The 27,725-nt window shown below is 44.5% G+C and overlaps 1 protein-coding gene across 12 annotated transcripts in view; it reads left to right on the top strand.

Annotated features, from left to right (window-relative positions):
* LOC130367665 (complement C3-like) overlaps positions 1 to 27,725 on the top strand; it is a 229,346-nt gene that overhangs the window by 33,882 nt on the left and 167,739 nt on the right. For 9 of the 12 annotated variants that reach the window (XM_056570233.1, XM_056570231.1, XM_056570230.1 and 6 more), the window contains exons 2-7: positions 11,873 to 12,059; positions 13,905 to 14,067; positions 15,801 to 15,871; positions 15,986 to 16,077; positions 16,752 to 16,831; positions 17,365 to 17,452. In XM_056570233.1, the coding sequence (XP_056426208.1) occupies positions 11,873 to 12,059; positions 13,905 to 14,067; positions 15,801 to 15,871; positions 15,986 to 16,077; positions 16,752 to 16,831; positions 17,365 to 17,452 (681 nt within the window). Of the gene's footprint in view, positions 1 to 844; positions 1,005 to 1,787; positions 1,933 to 3,890; positions 3,910 to 11,872; positions 12,060 to 13,904; positions 14,068 to 15,800; positions 15,872 to 15,985; positions 16,078 to 16,751; positions 16,832 to 17,364; positions 17,453 to 27,725 lie in introns of those variants that run through there. The other 3 variants (XM_056570232.1, XM_056570240.1, XM_056570241.1) reach the window with 3 other exon arrangements.

Raw genomic sequence — 27,725 nt, forward strand, 5'->3', positions numbered from 1 at the left:
TTGTTTACATCTACCACAGTAGTGCATCCATATTCTTGTATTGTGTATATATATATATATATATATATATATATCAGTACTTCATGAAATAGAGGACAGTCCCTGACACCAGAGATATATAAAACAGTATGGCCGCCTCATACATATAATACATGACTTATAATCGTTAGTCACTCATCTACCTTGCTGTACTTTGGCGCTGACTTATCACAAGGATCTGCAGCCTTGTCCAGCTCCGGCCTTTACACCTATTATACTGTTTCTTTATATTAACAGAAATCCTGTGTCTCTTCAGTCCATTGGTGTATAGGCCCTCCTTGATGCAGAAAGGGCCCCATGGATACACACTGACTCCCCTTTCCTTATGTATTTAAATATATATGTGTTTACCCCCTCTTTTTCTCTCATAGGATTTTATGTTTAATTGGTATATTCCAGCTCCCCCTTTTCATTAGGGCATTGTGTACTCACCGTTCTGGAAGTTTTCTTCCCTCAGTGCTGTAGCTGGGCAGATTTCCATAGACAGTCAGCTGATTGGACAGCTGCTGTTTTGGCGGGAAAATCAACTAAGATGTAAGGCTGCACACATAGGGGGGTATTTATCAAAGGAGTTATGTGTTTTTTTTCCGCGTAACTTTGGCGCAATACTTTGGCGCAGTGTCTTTTTGCGCCAAAGTTTGGCGCATCTTCTCCACTGTCATTTTTACAACTTTCTCAAAATCACACGGTCCTGTGTGTGATTTTAACCTTAGTCAGTAATTCATCATTTTTGCGCCTTTAGGGCTTTTTTTTGGTGCAAATCACTGCCAAGAAATTTTGCACATGGAAAACACACATAGCAATGTTAGAAAATGTAAAGGCGTCAAAATACATTAAAAAAAAATTTTGTGAAAGCAGCGAAGCCTCCGGGGCTGCGCAATACTATCCTGCGACATAGTTGTCTCTGAGGAACCTTCACCCTCCGTTGAGCCAGCATTGGACATGGCCGCACAGGTTCAGGAAAGGTAAGCACTAAAGCAGTGGTCTCCAACCTGTGGACCTCCAGATGTTGAAAAACTACAAATCCCAGCATGCCCGGACAGCCAACGGCTGTCCGGGCATGCTGGGAATTGTAGTTTTGCTACATCTGGAAGTCCGCAGGTTGAAGACCACTGCACTAAAGTAACCAAAAAAATAAAATAAAAAACTACTCAAGTTAAAAATAAAATCCATTTCAAATGGTGGCTATAAACCCCACAAAAGAAAATAACTCCTGTCGCTTGCTGATATACTGCAGGAGGGACTCCAATATGGCTGCTCTACAGGGTAAAATACGCTATCCTCTGTGGTGGTAAGTTCTGTGTAAAAGGCGCTGTGAACAGCTGATTTCAACATTTGCGCCAAATGATAAATTTGGTGCATGTCCACGAAAACCAAAGTGAAAAAAAGAAGGGTAAAAAGAAACGGTCAACAGGCAAAATTGATAAATACCCCCGATAGCTCTCTATGTCAGATCTTTGCGGACAAGCCAGAGCATTGTTGTGCCTGTTACCCCGGTTACCTGTCAACCATTTACCGAAAAGAGTGGAAGTCAGTCACAGGACAAAGAAAATAGCAGTTTTTCAGTGGTGCGGTAAAGGAAAATAGTGAGAGTGCACCCTTGATGGGGGCACTGCCTGTGGCCACAGTTTGTTTTTTTTTTGGGGGGGAAGCTCAGCACTGTCACATGACATACACTGTGATTCTTTCTCTGTATGTGATGCGATGTGACAGTGCTGCGCTCCTCACAGCTGGATAGAGAAGTGCAGCATCCGCCACTGCACACGCCTCCTCGGCTTAACCACGATTATCCAAAAGCTTGAGTCCTGCAGGACCGACCCTAGATTATGCATACCCCTCCCTCCGCATCATCCCCGGCCTTCTAGAGGCTGAAGGTCCCCATTCAGTGACCAGGTACATGGTGGGGGGTGGAGCTCAGACATACAGGATAGGAGAGATAGTGGTTGAAGGTCCTTCGATGATGCTGTGGAGGAGGTGGGGCTGAGCTGGGGTCACATGTTTCCTGCAAACTGTAACTTTTGTTGAGTTGTAATTACATGAGGAGGAGGTTTGTTACAGTGTGTCACCCCAGTAGTAAGGTAATTACATGAGGAGGAGGTTTGTTACAGTGTGTCACCTCAGTAGTAAGGTAATTACATTAGGAGGAGGTTTATCACTTTGTGTCACTCCAGTAATAAGGTGATGACATGAGGAGGAGGTTTGTTACAGTGTGTCACCCCAGTAATAAGGAGATTACATGAGGAGGAGGTTTGTTACAGTATGTCACCCCAGTAGTAAGGAGATTACATGAGGAGGAGGTTTGTTACAGTGTGTCACACCAGTAATAAGGTGATTACATGAGGAGGAGGTTTGTTACAGTGTGTCACCCCAGTAGTAAGGAGATTACATGAGAAGGAGGTTTGTTAAGTGTCATCCCAGTAACAAGGTGATTACATGAGGAGGAGGTTTGTTACAGTGTGTCACCCCAGTAGTAAAGAGATTACATAAGGAGGAGGTTTGTTACAGTGTCATCCCAGTAATAAGGTGATTACATGAGGAGAAGGTTTGTTACAGTGTGTCACCACAGTAGTAAGGTAATTACATGAGGAGAAGGTTTGTTACAGTGTGTCACCCCAGTATTAAGGTAATTACATGAGGGGGAGGTTTGTTACAGTGTGTCACCCCAGTAGTAAAGAGATTACATGAGGAGGAGGTTTGTTAGTGTGTCACCCCAGTAGTAAGGTCATTACATTAGGAGGAGGTTTATCACTTTGTGTCACTCCAGTAATAAGGTGATGACATGAGGAGGAGGTTTGTTACAGTGTGTCACCCCAGTAGTAAGGTCATTACATGAGGAGGAGGTTTGTTACAGTGTGTCACTCCAGTAGTAAGGAGATTACATGAGGAGGAGGTTTGTTAGTGTGTCACCCCAGTAGTAAGGAGATTACATGAGGAGGAGGTTTTTTACAGTGTGTCACCCCAGTAGTAAGGTCATTACATTAGGAGGAGGTTTATCACTTTGTGTCACTCCAGTAATAAGGTGATGACATGAGGAGGAGGTTTGTTACAGTGTGTCACCTCAGTAGTAAGGAGATTACATGAGGAAGGGGTATATTGATCACTCAAGTACTAAGGTGATAATATGGGAAAGTGGTTTGTTACAGTGAAAATCCTTGTACCAACCCTGGCAGTCATTTTTCCTGCTATTTTTTTTTTTTCACGTGTTTCTGGCTTACTTGCGCCAAATCTATCAATAAGGCACATAGACTTGTATTGAAGGGGCGGGCTGGGACATTACAAGGGGGCGGAGCCATGACATCACGATGCTCCGGCCCCTGTATCGCCCGTCATTACGCACAGAGTGAGTTTGCTGTGATGAGAGTGGGGTGCCGCAGCCGAGATCCCGGGACCCCGCGATCAGACATCTTATCCCCTATCCTTTGGATAGGGGATAAGATGTCTAGGGACGGAGTACCCCTTTAATGTGGTTCAGCTACTGGTGCCAGTATGGTTGCTACAATGACCAGTAGCAGTAGTGATAGTAGTTCTTCTGCTAACTCTGTTGGCCCTGGTCCTTGCAGGACAGGTGTATTGAATGTATGTCTTAAGGAGGCAATCACTTGTGACATATCGCCACGATTCTACAATTCTGTCCGGAGAAAAGCACCACAAGTCTCAGAACGGCAACAAGGCTTGCAAGGGGTACGCTGCACTCTCACACTAAAGCCAGCTGTTTGTGTCACACCAACTTCACAAGCTCAGTAAAAGCAGTTAACCGTAACCTGACATCGGTGTGTTTATTTGCTCATCGTGTCTGGCCCAGGAAGACTGCTTCCCACCTTCGGACCGTGGACCGGATGAACGGTGCCCTGGTGTCACGAAGTGAACATGGTACGTCTACTAACACCCAGTGGTCGCCACATTATTATACTTCATGTGGGAGGGAATGACGTTGGGAAAGTGAGCACAGTACTGCTGTTGGCAGGATTTAAAAGGGTATTTTGGTATTTGCAGGCCTTGTTTCCAGATGTAGTTCTGTGTTTTTCAGAGATGATGTTTTCCCAGACATTTATTGGTAGAATGCGGTGCAGAGAGAGAGATTGGTTTGGAAATTTTAATTTGGGGATTCAGACTCTGATTGAGCAGGCTGCGGGGCTTGGAGTGCCAGGGCAGCTGTAACTGCCCTGCCTTGCAAGTTGTCACCCAGCTTTGCCATGGGAACAAATTTGGTTGTCTTTATTTCAAGACATTATTTGGTTTTAAATAGGGATGTCCTGAAACCATTTTTTAAAGACTGAGTACGAGTACCGATACTTTAATTCTAGTACTCGCCAATACCAAATACGAGTACTTTTATTTTAACCCCTTGGGGACGGAGCCCATAATAAACCTAAGGACGGGAGCATTTTTTGCAAATCTGACCACTGTCACTTTAAGCATTAATAACTCTGGGATGCTTTTACTCATTTGATTTCGAGATAGTTTTTTCATGACATATTCTTCTTTATGGTAGTGGTAAATTTTTATTGATACTTGCATCATTTCTTGGTGAAAAATTCAAAAATTTTATGAAAAATTAGAAAATTTTACATTTTTCTAACTTTGAAGCTCTCTGCTTGTAAGGAAAATAGACATTCCAAATAAATTATATATTGATTTACAAAAACAATATGTCTACTTTATATTTACATCATAAAGTTGACATGTTTTTACTTTTGGAAGACATCAGAGGGCTTCAAAGTTCAGCAGCAATTTTCCAATTTTTAAAAAAAAAATTTCAAAATCGAAATTTTTCAGGGACCCGTTATGGTTTGAAGTGGATTTGAAGGGCCTTCCTATTAGAAATACCCCACAAATGACCCAATTATAAAAACTGTACCCCTCAAAGTATCCAAAATGACATTCAGTAAGTTTGTTAACCCTTTAGGTGTTTCACAGGAATAGCAGCAAAGTGAAGGAGAAAATTCAAAATGTAAATTTTTTACACTCGCATGTTCTTGTAGACCCAGTTTTTGAATTTTTAAAAGTTGTAATAGGAGAAAAAGCCTCCAAAAATTTGTAACCCAATTTCTCTTGAGTAAGGAAATACCTCATATGTGTATGTCAAGTGTTCGGCGGGCACAGTAGAGGGCTCAGAAGGGAAGGAGCAACAATGGGATTTTGGAGAGTGAATTTTGCTGAAATGGTTTTTGGGGGGCATGTCACATTTAGGAAGCCCCTATGGTGCCAGAACAGCAGAAAACCCCACATGGCATACCATTTTGGAAACTACACCCCTCAAGGCACGTAACAAGGGGTCCAGTGAGCCTTAACACCACGCAGGTGTTTGACGACTTTTCATTAAAACTAAAGTGCACTTTCTTCCCCAAATTTACCATTTTTACAAAGGGTTATGGGAGAGAATGCCCCCCAAAATTTGTAACCCCATCTCTTCTGAGTATGGAAATACCCCATGTTAGGACGTAAAATGCTCTGCTGGCGCACTACAATGCTCAGAAGAGGAGGAGCGCCATTGAGCTTTTTGAAAGAGAATTTGTTTGGAATAGAAGTCGGGGGCCATGTGCATTTACAAAGCCCCCTGTGGTGCCAGAACAGTGGACCCCCCCCCCCCACATGTGACCCCATTTTGGAAACTACACCCCTCACAGAATTTAATAAGGGGTGCAGTGAGTATTTACACCCCACTGGCATTTAACAGATCTTTGGAACAGTGGGCTGTGCAAATGAAAAATAAAATTTTTCATTTTCACGGACCACTGTTCCAAAAATCTGTCAGACACATGTGGGGCGTAAATGTACACTGCACCCCTTATCACATTACACGAGGGGTGTAGTTTCCAAAATGGGGTCACATGTGGGGGGGGGTCCATTGTTCTGGCACTATGGGGGCTTTGTAAACTCATGTGGCCTTCAATTCCGGACACATTTTCTCTTCAGAATCCCAATGGCGCTCCTTCTCTTCTGAGCATTGTAGTGCGCCCGCCGAGCACTTTAAATCCACATATGGGGTATGTTCTTACTCAGAGGAAATGGGGTTACACATTTTGGGGGGCTTTTTTCCTATTTTCCCTTGTGAAAATGAAAAATTTTGGGTAACACCAGCATTTTAGTGAAAACATTTTTTTTTTCATTTTCCCATCCAACTTTAATGAAAATTCGTCAAACACCTGTGGGGTGTAAATGCTCGCTATACCCCTTGTTACGTTCTGTGGGGGGTGTAGTTTCCAAAATGGGGTCACATGTGGGTATTTATGTTTTTGCGTTTATATCAGAACCACTGTAAAATCAGCTACCCCTGTGCAAATCACGAATTTAGGCCTCAAATATACATGGTGCGCTCTCACTCCTGAGCCTTGTTGTGCGCCCGCAGAGCATTTTATGCCCACATATGGGGTAATTCCGTACTCAGGAGAAATTGCGTTACTAATTTTGGGGGGCTTTTTTTCCTTTTACTGCTTGTGAAAATAAAAAGTATGGGGCAACACCAGCATGTTAGTGTAAACATTTTATTTTTTTACACTAACAGGCTCGTGTAACCCCCAACTTTCCCTTTTCATAAGGGGTAAAAGGAGAAAATGCCCCCCAAAATTTGTAGTGCAATTTCTCCCGATTACGGAAATACCCCATATGTGGCCCTAAACTGTTTCCTTGAAATACGACAGGGCTCTGAAGTGAGAGAGCGCCATGATCATTTGAGGACTAAATTAGGAATTGCATAGGGGTGGACATAGGGGTATTCTATGCCAGTGATTCCCAAACAGGGTGCCTCCAGCTGTTGATTAACTCCTAGAATGCCTGGACAGTCAGTGGCTGTCCAGAAATGCTGGGAGTTGTTGTTTTGCAAAAGCTGGAGGCTCCGTTTTGGAAACCCTGCCGTACAATACATTATTCATTTTTATTGGGGGGGACAGTGTAAGGGGGTGTATATGTAGTGTTTTACTCTTTATTATGTGGTAGTGTAGTGTAGTGTAGTGTTTTTAGGGTACATTCGCACTGGCGTGTCACGGTGAGTTTCCCGCTAGGAGTTTGCGCTGTGGCGACAAAATTTGCCGCAGCCCAAACTTGAAGCAGGAAACTTACTGTAAACCTGCCCGTGTGAATGTACCCTGTACATTCACATGGGGGGACAAACCTCGAGCTGTTTCAAAACCACAACTCCCAGCATGCACTGACAGTGCATGCTGGGAGTTGTACTTTTGCAACAGCTGGAGGCACACTGGTTGGAAAACCTTCGGTTAGGTTCTGTTATCTAACAGTATTTTCCAACCAGTGTGCCTCCAGCTGTTGCAAAACTACAACTCCCAGCATGTACTGACATACCGTGCATGCTGGGAGTTGTACTTTTGCAACAGCTGGAGGCACACTGGTTGGAAAACCTTTAGTTAGGTTCTGTTACCTAATAGTATTTTCCAACAAGTGTGCCTCCAGCTGTTGCAAAACTACAACTCCCAGCGTGTACTGACATACCGTGCATGCTGGGAGTTGTACTTTTGCAACAGCTGGAGGCACACTGGTTAGAAAACCTTTAGTTAGGTTCTGTTACCTAACAGTATTGTCCAACCAGTGTGCCTCCAGCTGTTGCAAAACTACAACTCCCAGCATGTACTAATCGCCGAAGGGCATGATGGGAGATGTAGTTATGCAACAGCTGGAGGTTACGCAACTACAACTCCCAGCATGGTGAGACAGCTGTTTGTTGTTTCAGCATGCTGGGATTTGCAGTTTTGCAACATCTGGAGGGCTACAGTTTATAGACCACTGCCCAGTGATTTCCAAACTGTGACCCTTCAGATGTTGCAAAACTACAAATCCCAGCATGTCCAGACAGCAAAGAGCTGTTTGAGCATGCTAGGAGTTGTAGTTTTGCAAGATCTGGAGGGATGCAGTTTAGAGACCACTATATTGTGATCTCAAACTGCAGCCCTCCAGCTGATGCAAAACTACATATTCCAGCATGCCCAAACAGCAAACAGCTGTCTGGGCATGCTGGGAGTTGTAGTTTTGCAACATCTGGAGGGCTACAGTCTCAGACTGTAGCCCTCCAGATGTTGCTAGGCAACTTACCGGCTTCCGTAGGATCCAGGGAGCCATCCTCTTCTGCCGCACGCCGCCAGTGCCGATCTCCGTCGCCGCCTGCCGATCACCGTCGCCCACAGCCTCTGGAGGGGTAAGTGGACCTTCGGCGTTCGGTCCCCGCCGTTTTCCCCGTCCTGCCCGCCTATTGTGGGTGGGCAGGATGGGGAAAACGAAAGTAAACCCCTCCGCCCAATAGCAGAGATAGGAGGGGAGGCACCCCTGCCACCTCACTCCTATCGCTGTAGGGGGATCGTAGTTGTCTTAGACAACCGCGATCCCCCTTCTATTCCAGGTCACCGGGTCACCATAGACCCGTAATGACCCGGAATTGGCGCAAATCGCAAGTGTGAATTCACTTGCGATTTGCGCCGATCGCCGACATGGGGGGTCTAATGACCCCCCTGGGCATTTGCACGGGGTGCCTGCTGATAGATATCAGCAGTCACCGCGGTCCGGTCCCCGCCCGGCGCGCGGCGGGGACCGAAATTCCCACGGGCGTATGGATACGCCCTTTGTCCTTAAGTACCAGGGAGCAAGGGCGCATGCATACGCCCTTCATCCCCAACAGGTTAAAGGGTGACCTGGTTTCTGGCACTGCTTACTATGCTGATTTGTGGGTTCCTTGTTGTGAGCAATGAAGACTGCTGCTGTAGTATAAGCCAAGATTTCCCTCTTCTCCATTGGACAGAACAGGGTATTTGCATTGGCGGTAAGACCTATAAATTCAAGTAAGTGCAGGTGACTCTGCTGTAATATAGCCTTTAACCCCTTAACGACGCAGGACGTATATTTACGTCCTGCGCCGGCTCCCGCGATATGAAGCGGGATCGCGCCGCGATCCTGCATCATATCGCGTCGGTCCCGGCGCTCATCAACGGCCGGGACCCGCGGCTAATACCACACATCGCCGATCGCGGCGATGTGCGGTATTAACCCTTTAGAAGCGGCGGTCAAAGCTGACCGCCGCTTCTAAAGTGAAACTGAAAGTGACCCGGCTGCTCAGTCGGGCTGTTCGGGACCGCCGCGGTGAAATCGCGGCGTCCCGAACAGCTGACCGGACACCGGGAGGGCCCTTACCTGCCTCCTCGGTGTCCGATCGACGAATGACTGCTCCGTGCCTGAGATCCAGGCAGGAGCAGTCAAGCGCCGATAACACTGATCACAGGCGTGTTAATACACGCCTGTGATCAGGATGAGAGATCAGTGTGTGCAGTGTTATAGGTCCCTATGGGATAACAATGATCAGTATAAGAGATCAGTGTGTGCAGTGTTATAGGTCCCTATGGGAGCTATAACACTGCAAAAAAAAAGTAAAAATAAAGTGTTAATAAAGGTCATTTAACCCCTTTCCTAATAAAAGTTTGAATCACCCCCCTTTTCCCATAAAAAAAATAAAACAGTGTAAAAAAATAAATAAATAAACATATGTGGTATCGACGCGTGCGTAAATGTCCCAACTATAAAAATATATCATTAATTAAACCGCACGGTCAATGGCGTACGCGCAAAAAAATTCCAAAGTCCAAAAAAGCGTATTTTGGTCACTTTTTATACCATTAAAAAAATTTATAAAAAGTGATGAAAAAGTCCGATCAAAACAAAAATCATATCAATAAAAACTTCAGATCACGGCGCAAAAAATGAGTCCTCATACCGCCCTGTACGTGGAAAAATAAAAAAGTTATAGGGGTCAGAAGATGACATTTTTAAACGTATAAATTTTCCTGCATGTAGTTATGACAAAATCAAACCTATATAAGTAGGGGATCATTTTAACCGTATGGACCTACAGAATAATGATAAGGTGTAATTTTTACTGAAATATGCACTACGTAGAAACGGAAGCCCCCAAAATTTACAAAATGGCGTTTTTTTTCGATTTTGACGCACAATGATTTTTTTTTTCCGTTTCGCCGTGCATTTTTGGGTAAAATGACTAATGTCACTGCAAAGTAGAATTGGCGACGCAAAAAATAAGCCATAATATGGATTTTTAGGTGGAATATTGAAAGGGTTATGATTTTTAAAAGGTAAGGAGGAAAAAATGAAAGTGCAAAAACGGAAAAACCCTGAGTCCTTAAGGGGTTAATAGTGGGTAGTATTCCCTTGCAGACATCAGCAGCAGCCCCCCCCCCCCCTTGTGGACAGCAGCCCCCCCCCCCCCCCCGCCTTTGTAGACAGCAGGCCCCCCACCTTGTAGACAGCAGCCCCCCCCCCTTGTAGAAGGCAGCCTCCCCCCCTTGCAGACAGCAGGTCCCCCTCTTGTAGACATTAGTAGCAGCCCCCCTGCAGACATTAGTAGCAGCCCCCCTGCATACCACAGGCCCCCCCTGTAAACAGCAATCCCCCCCCCCTTGTAGACAGCAGGCCCCCCTTGTAGACAGCAGGCCCTCCACCTTGTAGACAGCAGACCCCCCCCCCTTGCAGACAGCAGGCCCCCCTCTTGTAGACATTAGTAGCAGCTCCCCTGTAGACAGCAGCCCCCTTGCAGACATTAGTTTCAGCCCCCCTGCAGACCGCAGACCCCCCTTGTAAACTGCAAGCCCCCCCTTGTAGACAGCAGGCCCCCCCTTGTAAACAGCAAGCCCTCCCCTCTAGACAGCAGCCCCCCCTTTAGACAGCAGCCCCCCCCCCCTGTAAACAGCATGCCCCCCATGTTGACAGCAAGCCCCCTCCCCCTTGTAGACAGCAGGCCACCCCTTGTAAACAGCAAGCCCTCCCCTCTAGGCAGCAGCCCCCCCTTTAGACAGCAGCCCCCCCCTGTAAACAGCATGCCCCCCATGTTGACAGCTAGCCCCCTCCCCCTTGTAGACAGCAGGCCCCCCTTTAGACATTAGTAGCAGCCCCCCAGTAGACCAAAGCCCACACCCTTATAGACAGCTTACCTGCGCCTTTCCTCTGTCGGGTGCTGCAGCTCCGCTGCCCTGTTTTCAGGTCCGCATCATGGCGTCCTAAGGAGGAGCATGTGACATATACGTCACTCTGCTTCCTCCATAGGGTTACACTTGGCGCAGTGGAGGAGGTGGAGTGATGTGTGTATCACATGCTTCTCCATGGAACACCATGATGTGGACGGGAGAATGGGGCAGCAGCCGTGATGAGGACGGGAGAACGGGGCAGCGGAGCAGCAGCAGGTATCGGATTTGGCATTGTGGACATTGAACTAGTCCCTGATATCATGCTAATGGATAGTATCGGCCCCAATACTAGTATCGGTATCGGGACATCCCTAGTTTAAAATGGAGTATTTATTCATTCGGCACTCACAGGGGATGATTTATCAAAACGTGTGTAGAGGAAAAGTTGCCCATAGCAACCAATTAGATTGCTTCTTTTATTTTTGAAAGGGCCTCTATCTGTGCTCGCTTCGTAGACATGGGTCCAGGCTGATATCAGTAGCCAGGGACCTGTCAGTAATGGCGGACATCAGCAATCATGCTGATGCCCACCATTATACTTTAGATGCTGTGATCAATACTGATCATAACATCTGAAGTATTAGAGGGCGTACAGAGAATTATCGGACAACTGTGAGCTCGATCGTGGGGGTCCAACAGCCAGAGGTCTCCTCACTTACTCCAGGGCCTTCTGGCAAACCATAGAAATAGATTGCAGATTACACTGATCAGTGCTATGCAAATGATTTGTGAAACTATCCTTCACCAAGTTAAATAAAAGATTATATAAGGCCAGTCCTTCTCTTTTACATTTCCTAATAGGGTACTTTTTATACTTTCCACTTGGCCCACCCACTTACAGCTTTGTCTCCTCTGAACAGATGCACGTTGATAACTCCTGGCATCCTACACGCAGACACTGATGAAACCATCATACTGGACGGACACAACTCTGGATTTGAGGCTGACATAATGGTCCAGGATTTTCCAGCTAAGAGACAGTTATTAGCTCAGACAAAGATCTTGGTCAATAGTAATAATGACTTCTTGGGAACAACATCAATAAATGTGAGTTATCTGCATGTATGAAATTTGTAGTCATATGTTAAATGATTCATTATTGATTGATGCTCAACACAAATGTGAAAACAATGATTCCTATTTTCCTGGATGATATACACTCACTGCCCACTTTACTAGGTACACCTTACTAGTCCCAGATCAGACCTCCTTTTGCATTCATTCTTCTTGACATACTTTCTATAAGGTGCTGGAAAAGTTCCTCAGAGATTTCGCTCCATAGGAACATGATGACATCACGCAGTTACTGGAGATTTGTTGGCTACACATCCATGGTGAGAATCACCACATCTGAAAGGGGATCTATTGGATGAGATCTGGTGACTGTGGAGGCCATAGGAGTACAGTTTGCCATTGCCATGTATGAGAGGATTTCAGCTTAGTGACATGGTGCATTGTGCTGCTGGAGGTCACTGTCACGCCTCACGCTCTGGTCGCACCCGCTGGCCTTGAGCGCATTGTCCCCCTCTCCCCTGCTGCCGTCAGGGCTGGGATTCGCATCACGGGACGCGGCCGCATGCGAATCCCAGCCTGTCACTTACCTCGTTCCTCTGCTGCCTCCTCTCCTGCCTCTCAGCTCCAGCGCGCGTGTATGCATCTCCTAGGGCTCGCGTGAGCCGGAGCTCTGACATTTAAAGGGCCAGTACGCCCATAATTATGTGAAACACCTGTGCCTCTTCTATAAGTTCCTGCACCTCCCACACTTCCCTGCTGGTTCTTTGTTGCCTTGTGCCTGAGAGAAAGCTTTCCATAGGGTTGCCTTGCTGTCTTTCTGACCCTTGTTCTGTGACCTGACCTTGTTCCTTTGTTGCCTGCCTACTGACCTCCTGCTATGTCCCTGACTACGCTTCTGTGCCACCTGCACTGACCTCCTGCTATCCTGACCACGAGTTGCCGTATCCTACCTGTGCCTCGAATCTCCTCAGCCACCTGTGCCTCCTGCCACAGCAAGTCTGTCCCGCTTAGCTCCCTTACACTCCGCTCCCTGGTACGGTCCGAGTCATCTGCCACACAGGTCCAGCAGATCCACTACCACAACTCTTCCTGTCAACTGAACCGTGAGTGTTACAGTCGCCATCAGAAGGTGGGTTCAGTGTGGTCATAAAGGGATCGACATGGTCACCAACAATACTCAAATTGTGTTTAAACGATACACAATTGGTATCAAAGAGCCCAAAGTCTCCAAGAAAATATCTCTCACACTATTCCACCACCAGCTTTAATCTTTGATGCAAAGCATAATGGATCCATGCTTTCATGTACTGTGCCAAACAAAACATTTTTTTTTAGTATAACTAATTATATCATCTTTTGGTTCTTTAGACAAACTAGACATCCTTAAACTCCAGAGAATATCCCATTATGCACACTTTTTGGGTGAGGTTTACATACATTCTACCTCTTTTGCTGCATGGGCAAGAATGGTTGTACTCAATAAATATACAATAAACCATATAGATACAATATTTTTTACTTTAGTTATTTCCCACAATGCATCATTGCCATCTTTTAAACTTTTCCAACTCTGGGTAGAGCATATTTGTCACATCATGATGTTCAACTGGCAAGGAATAAATTTGCAGGGGAAATTAAGTTGCAGAGGTAAAGTGGAACAAACCTTTTGATTTAGAAATATAAATGTTAAAGATACAGCTATAAGCAACTATGAAGAAGTAAACACCATACTGTAACAGTGAATATGATTAATGATAGGTTGGGATTTTCTTTTAATTTTGGTGCTATAATTCTTTCTTGTGTTTTTTGTGCATTTAAGCTATATTGCATCCCAAATAATGCATTAATAATTTTCTTTTTTTGCTTTTGTGAATTTAGATTAAATCTCGAGATCTTCTGAGCGTACCAAAAAGAAGATATTATGTATCTGTACTCGTACGTTCCTCACAATGTGTGTTGGAGAAAGTAGTTCTTGTGACTTTTCACAGTGGATACATCTTCATCCAGACAGACAAGACTATTTACACCCCAGGATCTAAAGGTATTATACATTTAAAGCGTACCCGTCAGATCAAACAAAAAAAAATGTACGTCTGATTTTTATGTGTCTAGCAACTTTATTTTTTTTTTTATTACACTTTTAATTTAGCTCACTAGTCTGAATTCCTCTCAAATGGAGGGGGCGTGGCCTCACTGTGCAGGTCTCCACCCCCTCCCTCAGTATGCTGTCTGCTATCTTCTCCCCTAGCATTAGCAAAACTACAACTCCCAGCTTGTCCTCACTGACAGTAGCGGGACACAAGATGACAGTGGGAGGATTTTTCCTCCAGCCGTGACCCCTGCGCTCACAGCTGTCAATCAAGGAACTGTGTCCATGACATAGGTGATGATACATGGACACAGGTGATTATGCATTGGTTGTGCATGCTTTACAACATATCAAAAGTTTTTGTATCTGCTAGTGCCCATTCATCAGAATCTGATGAAAAAGTACTGCCACTTCGTTGTGGTGAATGGGATGACTATTACTGTCCGCAGAAGATGGCCATGGGCATTAGGTGCAGATTCTAGAGGAGTCTGTTGTAAGTGGAATTTCAAAGTGTGAACAGGGCCTTAGTGTCGTCACCTGATATGCCAATGAGGGCCTATAATATAATTTGGGTGATCACCCTTTTAACGGGTTCTTAATGGGTTCTGTTGGCAACTGAAAAGTCTTTTCCCACCCCCAGTCTATGGACATCATTGTAGTCTGTGAGGGCAGTCACTACTGTTCTCAATGGACCATGAACCTTAACACTCTCTTGATTGAGGTGGTGACCTCCTAGTTGACAGTCTCTGCATAACACCTAGTATATAAATTAGTCTATTGGAAGCCGAAACTAACAGTACCAATAGCTATTGAACAGGGAAGGAGACACTAGGAGAAAAAAAATGCCCTGAATCTGTGAAATGATTGCTCCATATTAATGATGGCAGCTAATGTTTTGGAAGAAGACTTCTATGCTCTTTAAACTTAAAGGGGTTCTCCACCATAAGGTGATTTTCGTACGTACCTGGCAGGCAGTAATGGACATGCTTAGGAAGGATCTGCGCTTGTCTTGGGGATAAATGGCTATGTTGTGAGATTACCATAACACTGTGGCTAGCTTTTTGTGAACTGCTATTTCCTGTTTGACTTTTCTTTTTTGACTACAAATCCCACAATTCCATCTTCCCCCCTCCCACACATCAGCCACCCACCCATTGAAACATAAAGGAACTGCAGACCTGTGGTTTTCAATCAGGGTGCCTACAGCTATTGCATTAGTTGCAGAATGATCGCAACACCCATTGAGGCAGACAGGCTCCCTGTCATCAGCTGACTAGTGAGTCAGGTCTCGGCCGCATTGCAACCTGGGAAAAAATCTGAGACAACAGTCATTTTGTATGCTGTTAAAAATAAATAGTGGTGTGAAAATCACAGAATTGTGAGAAAACCGTCACACACAGGTACAGACACTATATTATAAACTACACTAACTTTACAAATAAAAAAAATCCTGGAATACCCCTTTAATGCAAGCTGTATAGATTAGAATGCAGTGAGGGCCCCCAGTGAATGGGTAGAACAAAATTCAACAGAGAAACCTCTTTAGAACCCAGAGAGGAAAAAATGCCTGATGCAAGGTGTATGATTAAGGTAATAAAAGATGTGAAATACATAATGATAAGATACAACACATACTTCTGTGTAGCCTAATTCCTAAAGTAATAGGTGACCTTGTGTCTCATCAGTTCTCCACCGTATTTATCCTCTGAACTACAAGATGCAGTCAAAAAAACAGACAGTGATCATTGAGGTTAAGGTGAGTGTTTTCTGTCATCTTTTTTTTTTACCTGTGAGTTGTTTTCTAATCCAGGTTTCCACCTCAATACCGTACAATCTTACATTGTTCAATGTTCTTTTGTCTCCCTCTCAGAACCCAGACGGGATTGTAACACAAAATAATCAATGGTTTCCTGATAATTATGGCCTCATCTCGAAATCTTATGAGCTGTCTGAACTAGCAAAGTATGGACAACACTAAAGACACTACCATTATTTTTAAACAGGAAATAGTTATTTTCATGTTAATCCACATTTTAAAGGGGTACTCCTGTGGAAAAATATTTTTTTAAATCAACTGGTGCCAGAAAGATAAACAGATTTGTACATTACTTCTATTAAAAAAATCTTAATCCTTCCAGTACATATCAGCTGCGGTATGCTCCAGAGGATCTTTCATTTTGAATGTATTTTCTGTCTGACCACAGTGCTTTCTGCTGACACCTCTGTCCATGTCAGGAACTGTCCAGAACAGGAGCAAATGCCCATAGAAAATCTATCCTGTTCCGGACAGTTCCTGACTTGGTGTTAGCAGAGAGCACTGTGGTCAGACAGAAAAGAACTACACAACTTCCTGTTAAGTACTGGAAGGATTAAGATTTTTTAATAAAAGTAATTTACAAATTTGGCAACAGTTGATTTAAAAAAAAAAATTCCACCGGAGTACCCCTTTAAATGTGATCTTATCTTCCTATGTAGTATAAGGCTGTATCATTTGACTATTTATGACCAAAAATATCATAACCATAGGGATTGCCACTGAAGCATTTTTATTATGTTGATATTGGGACCCTACAGCAAATAAAACAAATGTATTCTTAGTAGAGGCAAAATTCTGATATTGTTCCCTTTTCTTGCAGGCATGGCACCTGGACTATCACCGCACGTTATGACAACACACAAGAGGAGTTCTCTGCACACTTTGAAGTGAAAGAATATGGTAAGAAGATAGTTTTAGAAGAAATGGATGACTAGCAATATGACCATACTGTAGCTTTTTCAGTTTTCTTATAGTCCAGATTGTGGCAAGTAAACCAAGTAAGAATATTACAAGGATGTTAAATAAGGAACCAATTCCATATTAGGCAAACTTGGTCTTTATAAGTGACTACAGTATATTGTTGTATCGGCCAAAGTGAACAGATCTGGGAGCACATGGAAAGTTGAGATTTTGTGATCTGTTCACATAGGGTGGTGCTGTTTGGCCACCATTGTTGCTGTAATGCAGTGTCTGTAGCATGGTGTGGCCCAGAGCTTAGGGGGGCTGTGTCTGGCAGCAATGGGATTTCAAAACTACTGAGCCATTTCCCATGAGCTCTGGTGTTGCGGCAGCAGTGGGGTGTTTGTTTTATTTTTTGTGTCTATGTAAATGTAGATTGCACTTTGTCTTTTGGGGTAAAGAAGAGGATGGTGGGACTAAGTTAAGATGTATATGGTGAGTCTATTATTAATACTGGTCCTATTTTCCTCTAGTACTACCAATTTTCGAAGTTACCATAATGCCAGAAAAAAGTTTCATGTACCTAGATGATGAACAATTTTCTGTTACCATTAAAAGCCAGTAAGTAACTATGTTATTATTATAACCTATAGACTTACATTGTGGTTTTGGACAATGTATGTTATCTCTGAGCACAAATGAACAATGAATTTCATGGTGATGTCCATGCTGGGTGTTACGCCGAGCGCTCCGGGTCCCCGCTCCTCCCTCGCATCGCAACTTCTCGCAACTTCCTCGCATTTGTAGCGCCCCGGTCAGACCTGCTGACCGGGTGCGCTGCAATGTCTCTCTCAGCCGGGATGCGATTCGCGATGCGGGAGGCGCCCGCTCGCGATGCGCATCCCGGCTCCCGTACCTGACTCGCTCCCCGTCGGTCTTGTCCCGGCGCGCGCGGCCCCGCTCCTTAGGGCGCGCGCGCGCCGGGTCTCTGCAATTTAAAGGGCCACTGCGCCACTGATTGGCGCAGCAGGCTTAATTAGTGTGTTCACCTGTGCACTCCCTATTTATTCATCACTTCCCCTGCACTCCCTTGCCGGATCTTGTTGCCATTGTGCCAGTGAAAGCGTTTCCTTGTGTGTTCCTAGCCTGTGTTCCAGACCTCCTGCCGTTGCCCCTGACTACGATCCTTGCTGCCTGCCCTGACCTTCTGCTACGTCCGACCTTGCTCTTGTCTACTCCCTTGTACCGCGCCTATCTTCAGCAGTCAGAGAGGTTGAGCCGTTGCTGGTGGATACGACCTGGTTGCTACCGCCGCTGCAGGACCATCCCGCTTTGCGGCGGGCTCTGGTGAATACCAGTAGCAACTTAGAACCGGTCCACCAACACGGTCCACGCCAATCCCTCTCTGGCACAGAGGATCCATCTCCAGCCAGCCGAATCGTGACACTGGGCTACCCAATATTTATGGAGTCTATTTCTTCTCAAAGGGTTATGTATATGTTTGATAAATCAAAGAGTGTTTAAGTATACTTTAATCCCACATAAAATGATAAAATTTAACAAGTTTTGCATAAGACGTTAGTTAGTTATTTGCAAACTGAGTTGAAAGATTTGACTATAATTAAACAGCTTAGGGTGCCCTGATCACATAGTAACATAGTTCATAAGGTTGAAAAAAGACCAGAGTCCATCAAGTTCAACCTATAACCCTAATGAGTCCCTACTGAGTTGATCCACAGGAAGGCAAAAAAAAAAAAAATAAAAAAAAAAGCTCATACTAGAGGTAAAAATTCCGGCCCGACTCCAAATATGACAGGAGAATCGATCCTTGGATCAACATTCTGTCCCTATAAATCTATTATCTATAACATGTAATGTTATAACTCTCACAAATTTCATCCAGGCCCCTTTTTGAATTCTTTATTGAGTTCACCATGACCACCTCATCCAGAAGAAAATTCCACAGTCTCACTGCTCTTACAGTAAAGAACCCCCGTCTGTGCTGGTGTAGAAACCTTCTTTCCTATAGACATAGAGGATGCTCCCGTATAATAGAGAAAGTTCCGGGGGAAAAGGGGATAAATAGGTCATGGGAGAGATCTCTGTACTGCCCTCTAATATACATAGTTATTAGGTCACCCCTAAGCCTTCTTTTTTCCAAACTAAATAACCCTAATTCTGATAATCTTTCTGGGTACTGTACTGCTCCCATTCCCTGTATTACTCTGGTTACCGTCTTTTAACCCTCTCCAGCTCCACTATATCTTTCTTGTACACTGGTACCCAGTACTGTACACAGTATACTATGTGTGGTCTGACCAGTACTGTACACAGTATTCTATGTGTGGTCTGACTAGTGATTTGTACAGCGGTAGAATTATTTCCTTGTCGTGGGCATTTATGCCCCTATTGATGCACCCCATGATTTTACTTGCCTTGGCAGCAGCTTCCTGACACTGGTAACTACAGCAATTCCCTCTGGTCCAGTCTGGAGCTCACCCCATCATAAAAGCTGACCAGGTTAGGTTGATAGAACTGATCCCTTATAAACCCATGCTTTTTGACCCTTTTTAAATATTGGCACCACATTTGCTATGTGCCAGTCTGGGGAACTGTCACTATAGAGTCCTTGAATATTAGAAATAGGGGTCTGTCTATTACTTTACTTAAAGAGTACCTGTAATCAACTAAACTTTCCCTGATCCCCCTCCCCATCTGTCCCTTACTCTAACTATGCCTATCCCTGTGTTTATTGAGGTTTAAAACGCTGTGGAAATACCTTTTTTTATCCCTCTTCATTAGCTCAGGAGCACAGTCTTTCTGAGGGGTGGAAGGAGGCGGGTCCCGGCAGGCATGATGTCACATGAAGCCTGGCCGGGACTCTGCTTCTGCCAGTCTTCCTGTATGCTGCTCTCCCTGTGTCTGCAGTGTGCATACAGACTAAGTACAGGGGAGGGACGGCAGCCTCTGTCTCTCTCTCTCTCCTGTGTCTCTCTGCACTAAAAAGTCAATGCTGAGATCCAGGGGCGGTGGGAGCAATTACAGAGGCAGTAATTAAGATGAATGTCAGGGGGGGGGGCACAGAGCAGGGAGTGCAGTGAGATAATACAATGTATAAGATAACGTGTGGTGAGGGGCAGGGAGAACACAGAGCAGGGGGAGGAGACTGGCCTCTCTTATATGAGAGGCATGCGCAGGCTTGTAGCTCACAGTGCTGCTCCAGGCTGGGCGCGAGTCCTGAGCTGAGAGTACTGAACTTCCTGTGGAAGGACCAGTGCCCTTTCAGCATTAGTCCTAAAAGCTGTACACTTACTATGAAAAGCATAGGAAGCTGCCTGCAGACCAGGCATAGAAGAGAGACCCCTAGTGGCCAAAAGTATAAAATGAAAAAACTGGTATAAATATTAATATTTTTTAATGAAGATATATTACAATATGTCTTCATTAATGATTATGAACAACATATTAAACGTTTTTGTTGATGACAGGTACTCTTTAACTCCCTGTGAACACGGGGGTGAATGCCATCTGGACCTGGTGATTTGTTTAGTGTGATTTTTTTGTCCTTCTTGTTAGGTTAGACAGGTGACCTGCACTTCTTCTTCCTGTGTTAGACAGGTGACCTGTACTTCTTCCTGTGTTAGACAGGTGACCTATACTGGGGAGTTTACCTTATCTCACTGTATTCCACCTGGCATTTCATTTTCCTTGGTGAATACAGTGGAGAAGAATGTGTTTAATATATTTGCTTTTACCTGATCCCCGTCTATAATTTCTTCCTTATCACTATTTAAAGGGACAAGACTTTCATTTTGCTATTTATATAGTTAAAGAACATTTTGGGGTTGGTTTTATACTCCTTGGCAATGAGTCTTTCTGTCTCCAATTTTGCGGCTTTTATCAGGTTTTTTACGTATTCTACATTTTTTCTATAGCTTTTTAATGCTTCTTTACTGTTGTCCTGTTTTAGTAGCTTAAATTCTTTTTTTTTGTTGTTGTTTTTTTGCTACCTAACATTTTTTTCATCCACATTGTCTTTTCTCCTATTCCTGACCCTTTTATTCCCATAAGATAAGTACCTCTTACAGTGAGAATTTAGAATATTTTTGAAAGTCTCCCATTTAGTGCCAGTATTATTGTTTTCGAGGACATGATCCCAATTTATATTGTTAAGGGCTTCTCTTAGTTGATCAAGCTGTGCCTTCCTAAAGTTCATTGTTTTTGTGGCCCCTCGAGAGGTTCCCTTATTGAAGAACAAGTTATAATTTATTATATTATGATCACTATTTCCTAGGTGTCCTTCTACTTGCACATTAGTTACTCTGTGAGGTCCGGGGGTTAATATTAAGTCTAGTAGGGCGCCCCCTCTGGTTGGACCCTGCTCCATTTGGGAGAGATAATTGTCTTTGGCTATAGTCAGAAACCTGTTTCCTTTATGAGATTCACAGGTCTCAGTCTCCCAGTTTATATCAGGATAGTTAAAGTCCCCATTATTATCACCTCATTCTGATTGGCTGCCTTGTTTATTTGCCTCTGTAATTGATTTTCTGCCTTTAAATATTTTTTTATTTTATCTCCATATATTTCTACCCATAATGACCCCACATTATCGTTTTCCTCCTATATATCCTCCCGCAGTGCGACCTTCAGACTGGACTTTACATAAAGACAAACTTCTCCCCCTTTCCATTTTGTCTGATCCTTTCTGAATAGACTATAACCCTGTATGTTGACCGCCCAGTCACAGCTATCGTCCAACCAAGTCCCTGTTATACGCACTATGTCATACTTCTCCTCAGACATTATCAACTCCAGTTCGTCAGTTTAATTGGACAGACTTCTGGCATTAGTCAACATGAAATTCAATGGTGTATGTTTTTTTTTTCCTATGAAGCCTATTCCTATTAACTATTCTAACCCCTCCCTCCACTCCACCCCAGGTAAATTAATAAGTCCCCTCTTTCCTACACCAGCTTCTGAGCCACTTGTTTACCTCCCTAATCTCCCGCTGCCTCTCTGGTGCGGCTCGTGGTACAGGTAATATTTCAGAAAATATTACCTTGGAGGTCCTTGCCTTAAGCTTGCAGCCTAAGTCCCTGAAATCATTTTTAAGGACACTCCACCTACCTCTTACTTTGTCATTGGTGCCAATGTGTACCATGACTGCTGGATCTTCTACAGCCCCACCCAGCAACCTGTCAACCCGATCCGTGATGTGCCAAACTCGAGTGCCAGGAAGACAACACACTGTTCGGCGATCCCACTCATTGTGACAGATCCCCCTGTCTGTCCCCCTGATAATAGAGTCCCCCACTACTAGTTCCTGTGTGGCCTGCCCTGCACTCCTCCCTCCTTACTGGAGCAGACACCCCCTGGCGTTCAGAGTCCTGCTGCAGTACTGCTAGCTCTGAAATGGCATCCCGCTCATCTGCCACCCAGAGTGTGCCAGTTCAGGACTAGCCTCCCTGACACTTTCCCCTCTACCCCTTTTCTAATTGTAACCCAGCTAGCTGCCTGAATGTCCTGCACCTCTGCCCCAGAGAGTACTTGCTCATTGACAAGCAGACTCCTCTCAAAGTTATCAATGCGCCTCAATCTTGCCAGTTGCGCCTCTAGATCCAGGATCTGGGCTTCCACACTAGTATTGAGCGGCATAGGCCATATTTGAATTCATGATATTTCGTGAATATATGGACGAATATTCCTCATATATTCGCTAAATTCGCATATTTGTAATATTCACGTTTTATTTTCTTATATGCGAAAATTAACATAAACGAAAATTAGCAAAAGCGAAAATTAGCATATGCGAAAATTAGCATAAGAGAAAATTCGTACGCCAGTCTCACACAGTAGTATTAGAGCATTCTTTACACCACACAAGCTGGAAGCAGATTGCACAGGGGATTGCACAGATAAAATACAAAAAACAGAAGTTAATATTTCAATTAACTCCCTGAATTTAAAGTCCCTTAATTTAAAGTCCCTCCACTTTTATATACACACCTACTTGTATGATTCACACACACAATTGCAAGCTCAGACAATCGCTTAGTGTATTTGCTTTTAAAAACAACCTCTCTCTTGCACTGCAGTTTCTTGATATGAGGGGTTTCTTGATATCAAGATCCTAAGGGGGTTTATAATTTGTCTGACAACTTATGAAATTGTCAGATGGGCATTAACTTAACCCCTTCACGACGAGCGACGTACATGTACGGCGCCGCGAAGTGTCACTTGGCGCGCGGCGACGTACATGTACGTCGCGGGGTTCCGGGAGCGCCGCGTCACCGGTAGCGGTGATCGGGCCGGGATGACTGCTGTTATCTAACAGCAGGCATCCCGGCACATCGCCGAGGGGGGTCCTGAGACCCCCCCATGACCGCGATGCGCGCAAATCGCAGGTCAATTCAGACCTGCGATCTGCGCGATTCCGGGTCATACGGGTCACTGGTGACCCGGTGACCCGGAAAATAAGAGGGATCGTAGGTGTCCGAGACACCCTAGATCCCCCTAAAGGGATAGGAGTTTGGTGGCAGGGTTGCCACCCCTCCTATCCCTGCTATTGGTCGGCCGAGCGACCGACCGATAGCAGACCGGGGGAGGGGGGGTTAAAGTTCGGTTCCCCCGCTTTGCCCACCTATCGGTGTCCGGGCAAAACGGGGGAACCGTCCAGGGACGGGCGGCGCCGAAGGTCCCTACCTGGATCCCGGATCGCGATCCTCCATGCGGGGATCCCCCACGTGCGGCGGCGGCGGCGGCGGCGGCGGCTTCCGGGTCCTGCTAGGTGAGTTGTTGCCTAGCAACATCCGGAGGGCCACAGTTTACAGTGGTCTCTAAACTGTGGCCCTCCAGATGTTGCAAAACTACAACTCCCAGCATGCCCAGACAGCTGTTTGCTGTGTGGACATGCTGGGACTTGTAGTTTTGCAATATTTAGAGGGGTTCAGGTTGTAGATCACTAAGTGGTCTCAAACTGTAGCCCTCCAGATGTTGCAAAACTACAACTCTCAGCATGCCCAGACAGAAGTTTGCTGGCTGGGCATGCTGAGAGTTGTAGTTTTGCAACATCTGGAGGGCCACAGTTTTGAGACCACTGGACAGTGATTTACAACTTGAACCCCTCTAAATCTTGCAAAACTACAACTCCCAGCATTCAGGAACAGCATAAGGCTGTCTTGGCATGCTGGGAGTTGTACTTGCGTGCCTCCAGCCATTGCATAACTACATCTCCCAGCATGCCCTTCCGCAATCAGTACATGCTGGGAGTTGCAGTTTTGCAACAGCTGGAGGCACACTGGTTGGAAAATACTGAGTTAGGTCATAGAACCTAACTCAAGGTTTTCCAGCCAGTGTGCCTCCAGCTGTTGCAATACTACAACTCCCAGCATGCATGGTCTGTCAGTGCATGCTGGGAGTTGTAGTTTTGACCCCCCTCCCGTGTGAATGTACAGGCTACATTCACACTGGCGGCAGATTACAGTGAGTTCCCCGCTGCAAATTTGAGATGAGGCAAATTTTCCGCCGCAGCTCAAACTCCTAGCGGGAGACTCAGTGTAATCTGCCTCCAGTGTGAATGTAACCTAAAAACACTACACTACACTAACATAAAATAAAGAGTAAAACACTACATATACACACGTACACTGCCCCCCCACCCCCCTTCTCCAATAAAAAATGAAAAACGTATTGTACGGCAGTGTTTCTAAGATGGAGCCTCCAGCTGTTGCAAAACAAAAATTCCCAGCATTTCTGGACAGCAATTGACTGTCCAAGCATGCTGGGAGTTTAGCAACAGCTGGAGGCGCCCTGTTTGGGAATCACTGGCGTAGAATACCCCTATGTCCACCCCTATGCAAGTCCCTAATTCAGGCCTCAAATGCACATGGCGCTCTCACTTTGGAGCCCTGTCGTATTTCAAGGCAACAGAATAGGGTCACATATGGGGTATCGCCGTACTCGGGAGAAATTGCCTAACAAATTTTGGGGGGCTTTTTCTCCTTTTACCCCTTATGAAAAGGAACAGTTGGGGTCTACACCAGCATGTTAGTGTAAAAAAATAAAAAATTTTACACTAACATGCTGGTGTTGCCCTATACTTTTCATTTTCACAAGAGGTAAAAGGGAAAAACGCCCCCCAAAATTTGTAACACAATTTCTCCCGAGTACGGAGATACCCCATATATGGGCGCAAAGTGCTCTGGGGGCGCACAACAAGGCCCAGGAGGGAGAGTGCGCCATGTACATTTGAGGTGATTTGCACAGAGGTGGCTGATTGTTACAGCGGTTCTGACAAACGCAAAAAAAAAAAAAAACACATGTGACCCCATTTTGAAAACTACACCCCTCACAGAATGTAATAAGGGGTGCAGTGAGAATTTACACCCCACAGGTGTCTGACGGATCTTTGGAACAGTGGTCCGTGAAAAGGAAAAATTTTGCACAGCCCACTGTTCCAAAGATCTGTCAGACACCAGTGGGGGGTACATGCTCACTGTACCCCTCATTACATTCTGTGAGGGGTCTAGTTTCCAAAATGGTATGCCATGTGGGGGTTATTTTGCTGTTCTGGCACCATAGGGGCTTCCTAAATGCGACATGCCCCCCGAGCAAAATTTGCTCTCAAAAGCCAAATATGACGCCTTCCCTTCTGAGCATTGTAGTTCGCCCGTAGTGCACTTCAGGTCCACTTATGGGGTACCTCCATACTCAGAAGAGATGGGGTTACAAATTTTGGGGGGTCTTTTCTGCTATTAACCCTTGCAAAAATGTGAAATTTGGGGGGAAACCCACATTTTAGTGAAATTATTATTATTTTTTTTACATATGCAAAAGTCGTGAAACACCTGTGGGGTATTAAGGCTCACTTTATCCCTTGTTACGTTCCTCAAGGGGTCTAGTTTCCAAAATGATATGCCATGTGGATATTTTTTGCTGTTCTGGCACCATAGGGGCTTCCTAAAGGTGACATGCCCCCCAAAAACCATTTCAGAAAAACGTACTCTCTAAAATCCCCTTGTCGCTCCTTCGCTTCTGAGCCCTCTACTGCGCCCGCCGAACACTTTACATAGACATATGAGGTATGTGCTTACTCGAGAGAAATTGGGCTACAAATATAAGTATACATTTTCTCCTTTTACCCCTTGTAAAAATTCAAAAATTGGGTCTACAAGAACATGCGAGTGTAAAAAATGAAGATTTTGAATTTTCTCCTTCACTTTGCTGCTTTTCCTGTGAAACACCTAAAGGGTTAAAACATTTACTGAATGTCATTTTGAATACTTTGGGGGGTGCAGTTTTTATAATGGGGTCATTTATGGGGTATTTCTAATATGAAGACCCTTCAAATCCACTTCAAACCTGAACTGGTCCCTGAAAAATAGCGAGTTTGAAAATTTTGTGAAAAATTGGAAAATTGCTGCTGAACTTTGAAGCCCTCTGGTGTCTTCCAAAAGTAAAAACTTGTCAATTTTATGATGCAAACATAAAGTAGACATATTGTATATGTGAATCCAAAAAAAAATTATTTGGAATATCCATTTTCCTTACAAGCAGAGAGCTTCAAAGTTAGAAAAATGCAAAATTTTTAATTTTTTCATCAAATTTTGGAATTTTTCACCAAGAAAGGATGCAAGTTACCACAAAATTTTACCACAAAGTTAAAGTAGAATATGTCACGAAAAAACAATCTCAGAATCAGATTGATAACTAAAAGCATTCCAGAGTTATTAATGTTTAAAGTGACAGTGGTCAGATTTGCAAAAAAGGGCTTCGTCCTAGAGGTGAAAATGGGCTCCGTCCTTAAGGGGTTAAAAGGGTACTCCGGTGGAAAACTTTTTTTTTTTTTTTTTTTAATCAACTGATGCCAGAAAGTTAAACAGATTTGTAAATGACTTCTATTAAAAAATCTTAATCCTTCCAGTACTTATCAGCTGCTGTATACTACAGAGGAAATGCTTTTCAATTTATTTTCTTTCACTGTGCTCTCTGCTGACACCTCTGTCCATGTCAGGAACTGTGCAGAGCAGGAGAAAATCCCAATAGCAAACATATGCTGCTCTGGCCAGTTCCTAAAATGGACAGAGGTGTCAGCAGAGAGCACTGTGGTTGTGACAGAAAAGAAATCCAAAAAGAAAATAATTTCCTCTGTATTATACAGCCGCTAATAAGTACTGTAAGGATTAAGAATTTTTTATAGAAATAATTTACCAATTTGTTTAACTTTCTGGCACCAGTTGATTTAAAACTGACACCAGTTGATTTAAAAATTTTAAATAAAGTTTTCCATTGGAGTACCCCTTTTAATTTTAAAGTGGTTTTGCCATGAAGGAAAGTTGGAAGCAAAGTTTATAATAAGATAAAATAATAAAACTTCTTTTAGGAATCCTACATCTCTATACTGTTCTTCTCCCCCATGGATTTGGGGGAAATAGGGAAAAGATGAGGTTTTACATGGTGGGAGAAGAAGGGGGATATCCTGCAGCTGTTACTGTGGTGAGGATGTAATGAAAGGGCAGATGTTGTTAACCCTTGCGACAGATGGCATTAACCCCATGTGTTCGTGACGCCAGGGCGTAGTTATCGTCTACACCAGCCGAGGTATGGCCGCTGGTTCCTCTGATGCAAGGTTACGTTGCAAGGTTACGGAACAACAGTAGCCTTACTGAGTCAGACAGATGTTAAAGTATTTACTGTTCAGTTTAGGCCCAAGGAGATGACAAGTGAACTTCAGGAGGCTTGTTGGCTCGCTGGGACTTGACTATACTGACTAGACTTCTCCCCTGTATTTGTGCTTACCAGGCTTTGACTTTCACCTGCAGGGGGTTCCACTGGTAGTGGCTGTGTGGTGCCAGGTACGTGCAGGGCAGATGTTATGGCCCAAGGGGCAGGTGGA

The sequence above is a fragment of the Hyla sarda genome, chromosome 4 (genome assembly GCF_029499605.1).
Source record: "Hyla sarda isolate aHylSar1 chromosome 4, aHylSar1.hap1, whole genome shotgun sequence".
Lineage (NCBI taxonomy): Eukaryota > Metazoa > Chordata > Amphibia > Anura > Hylidae > Hyla > Hyla sarda.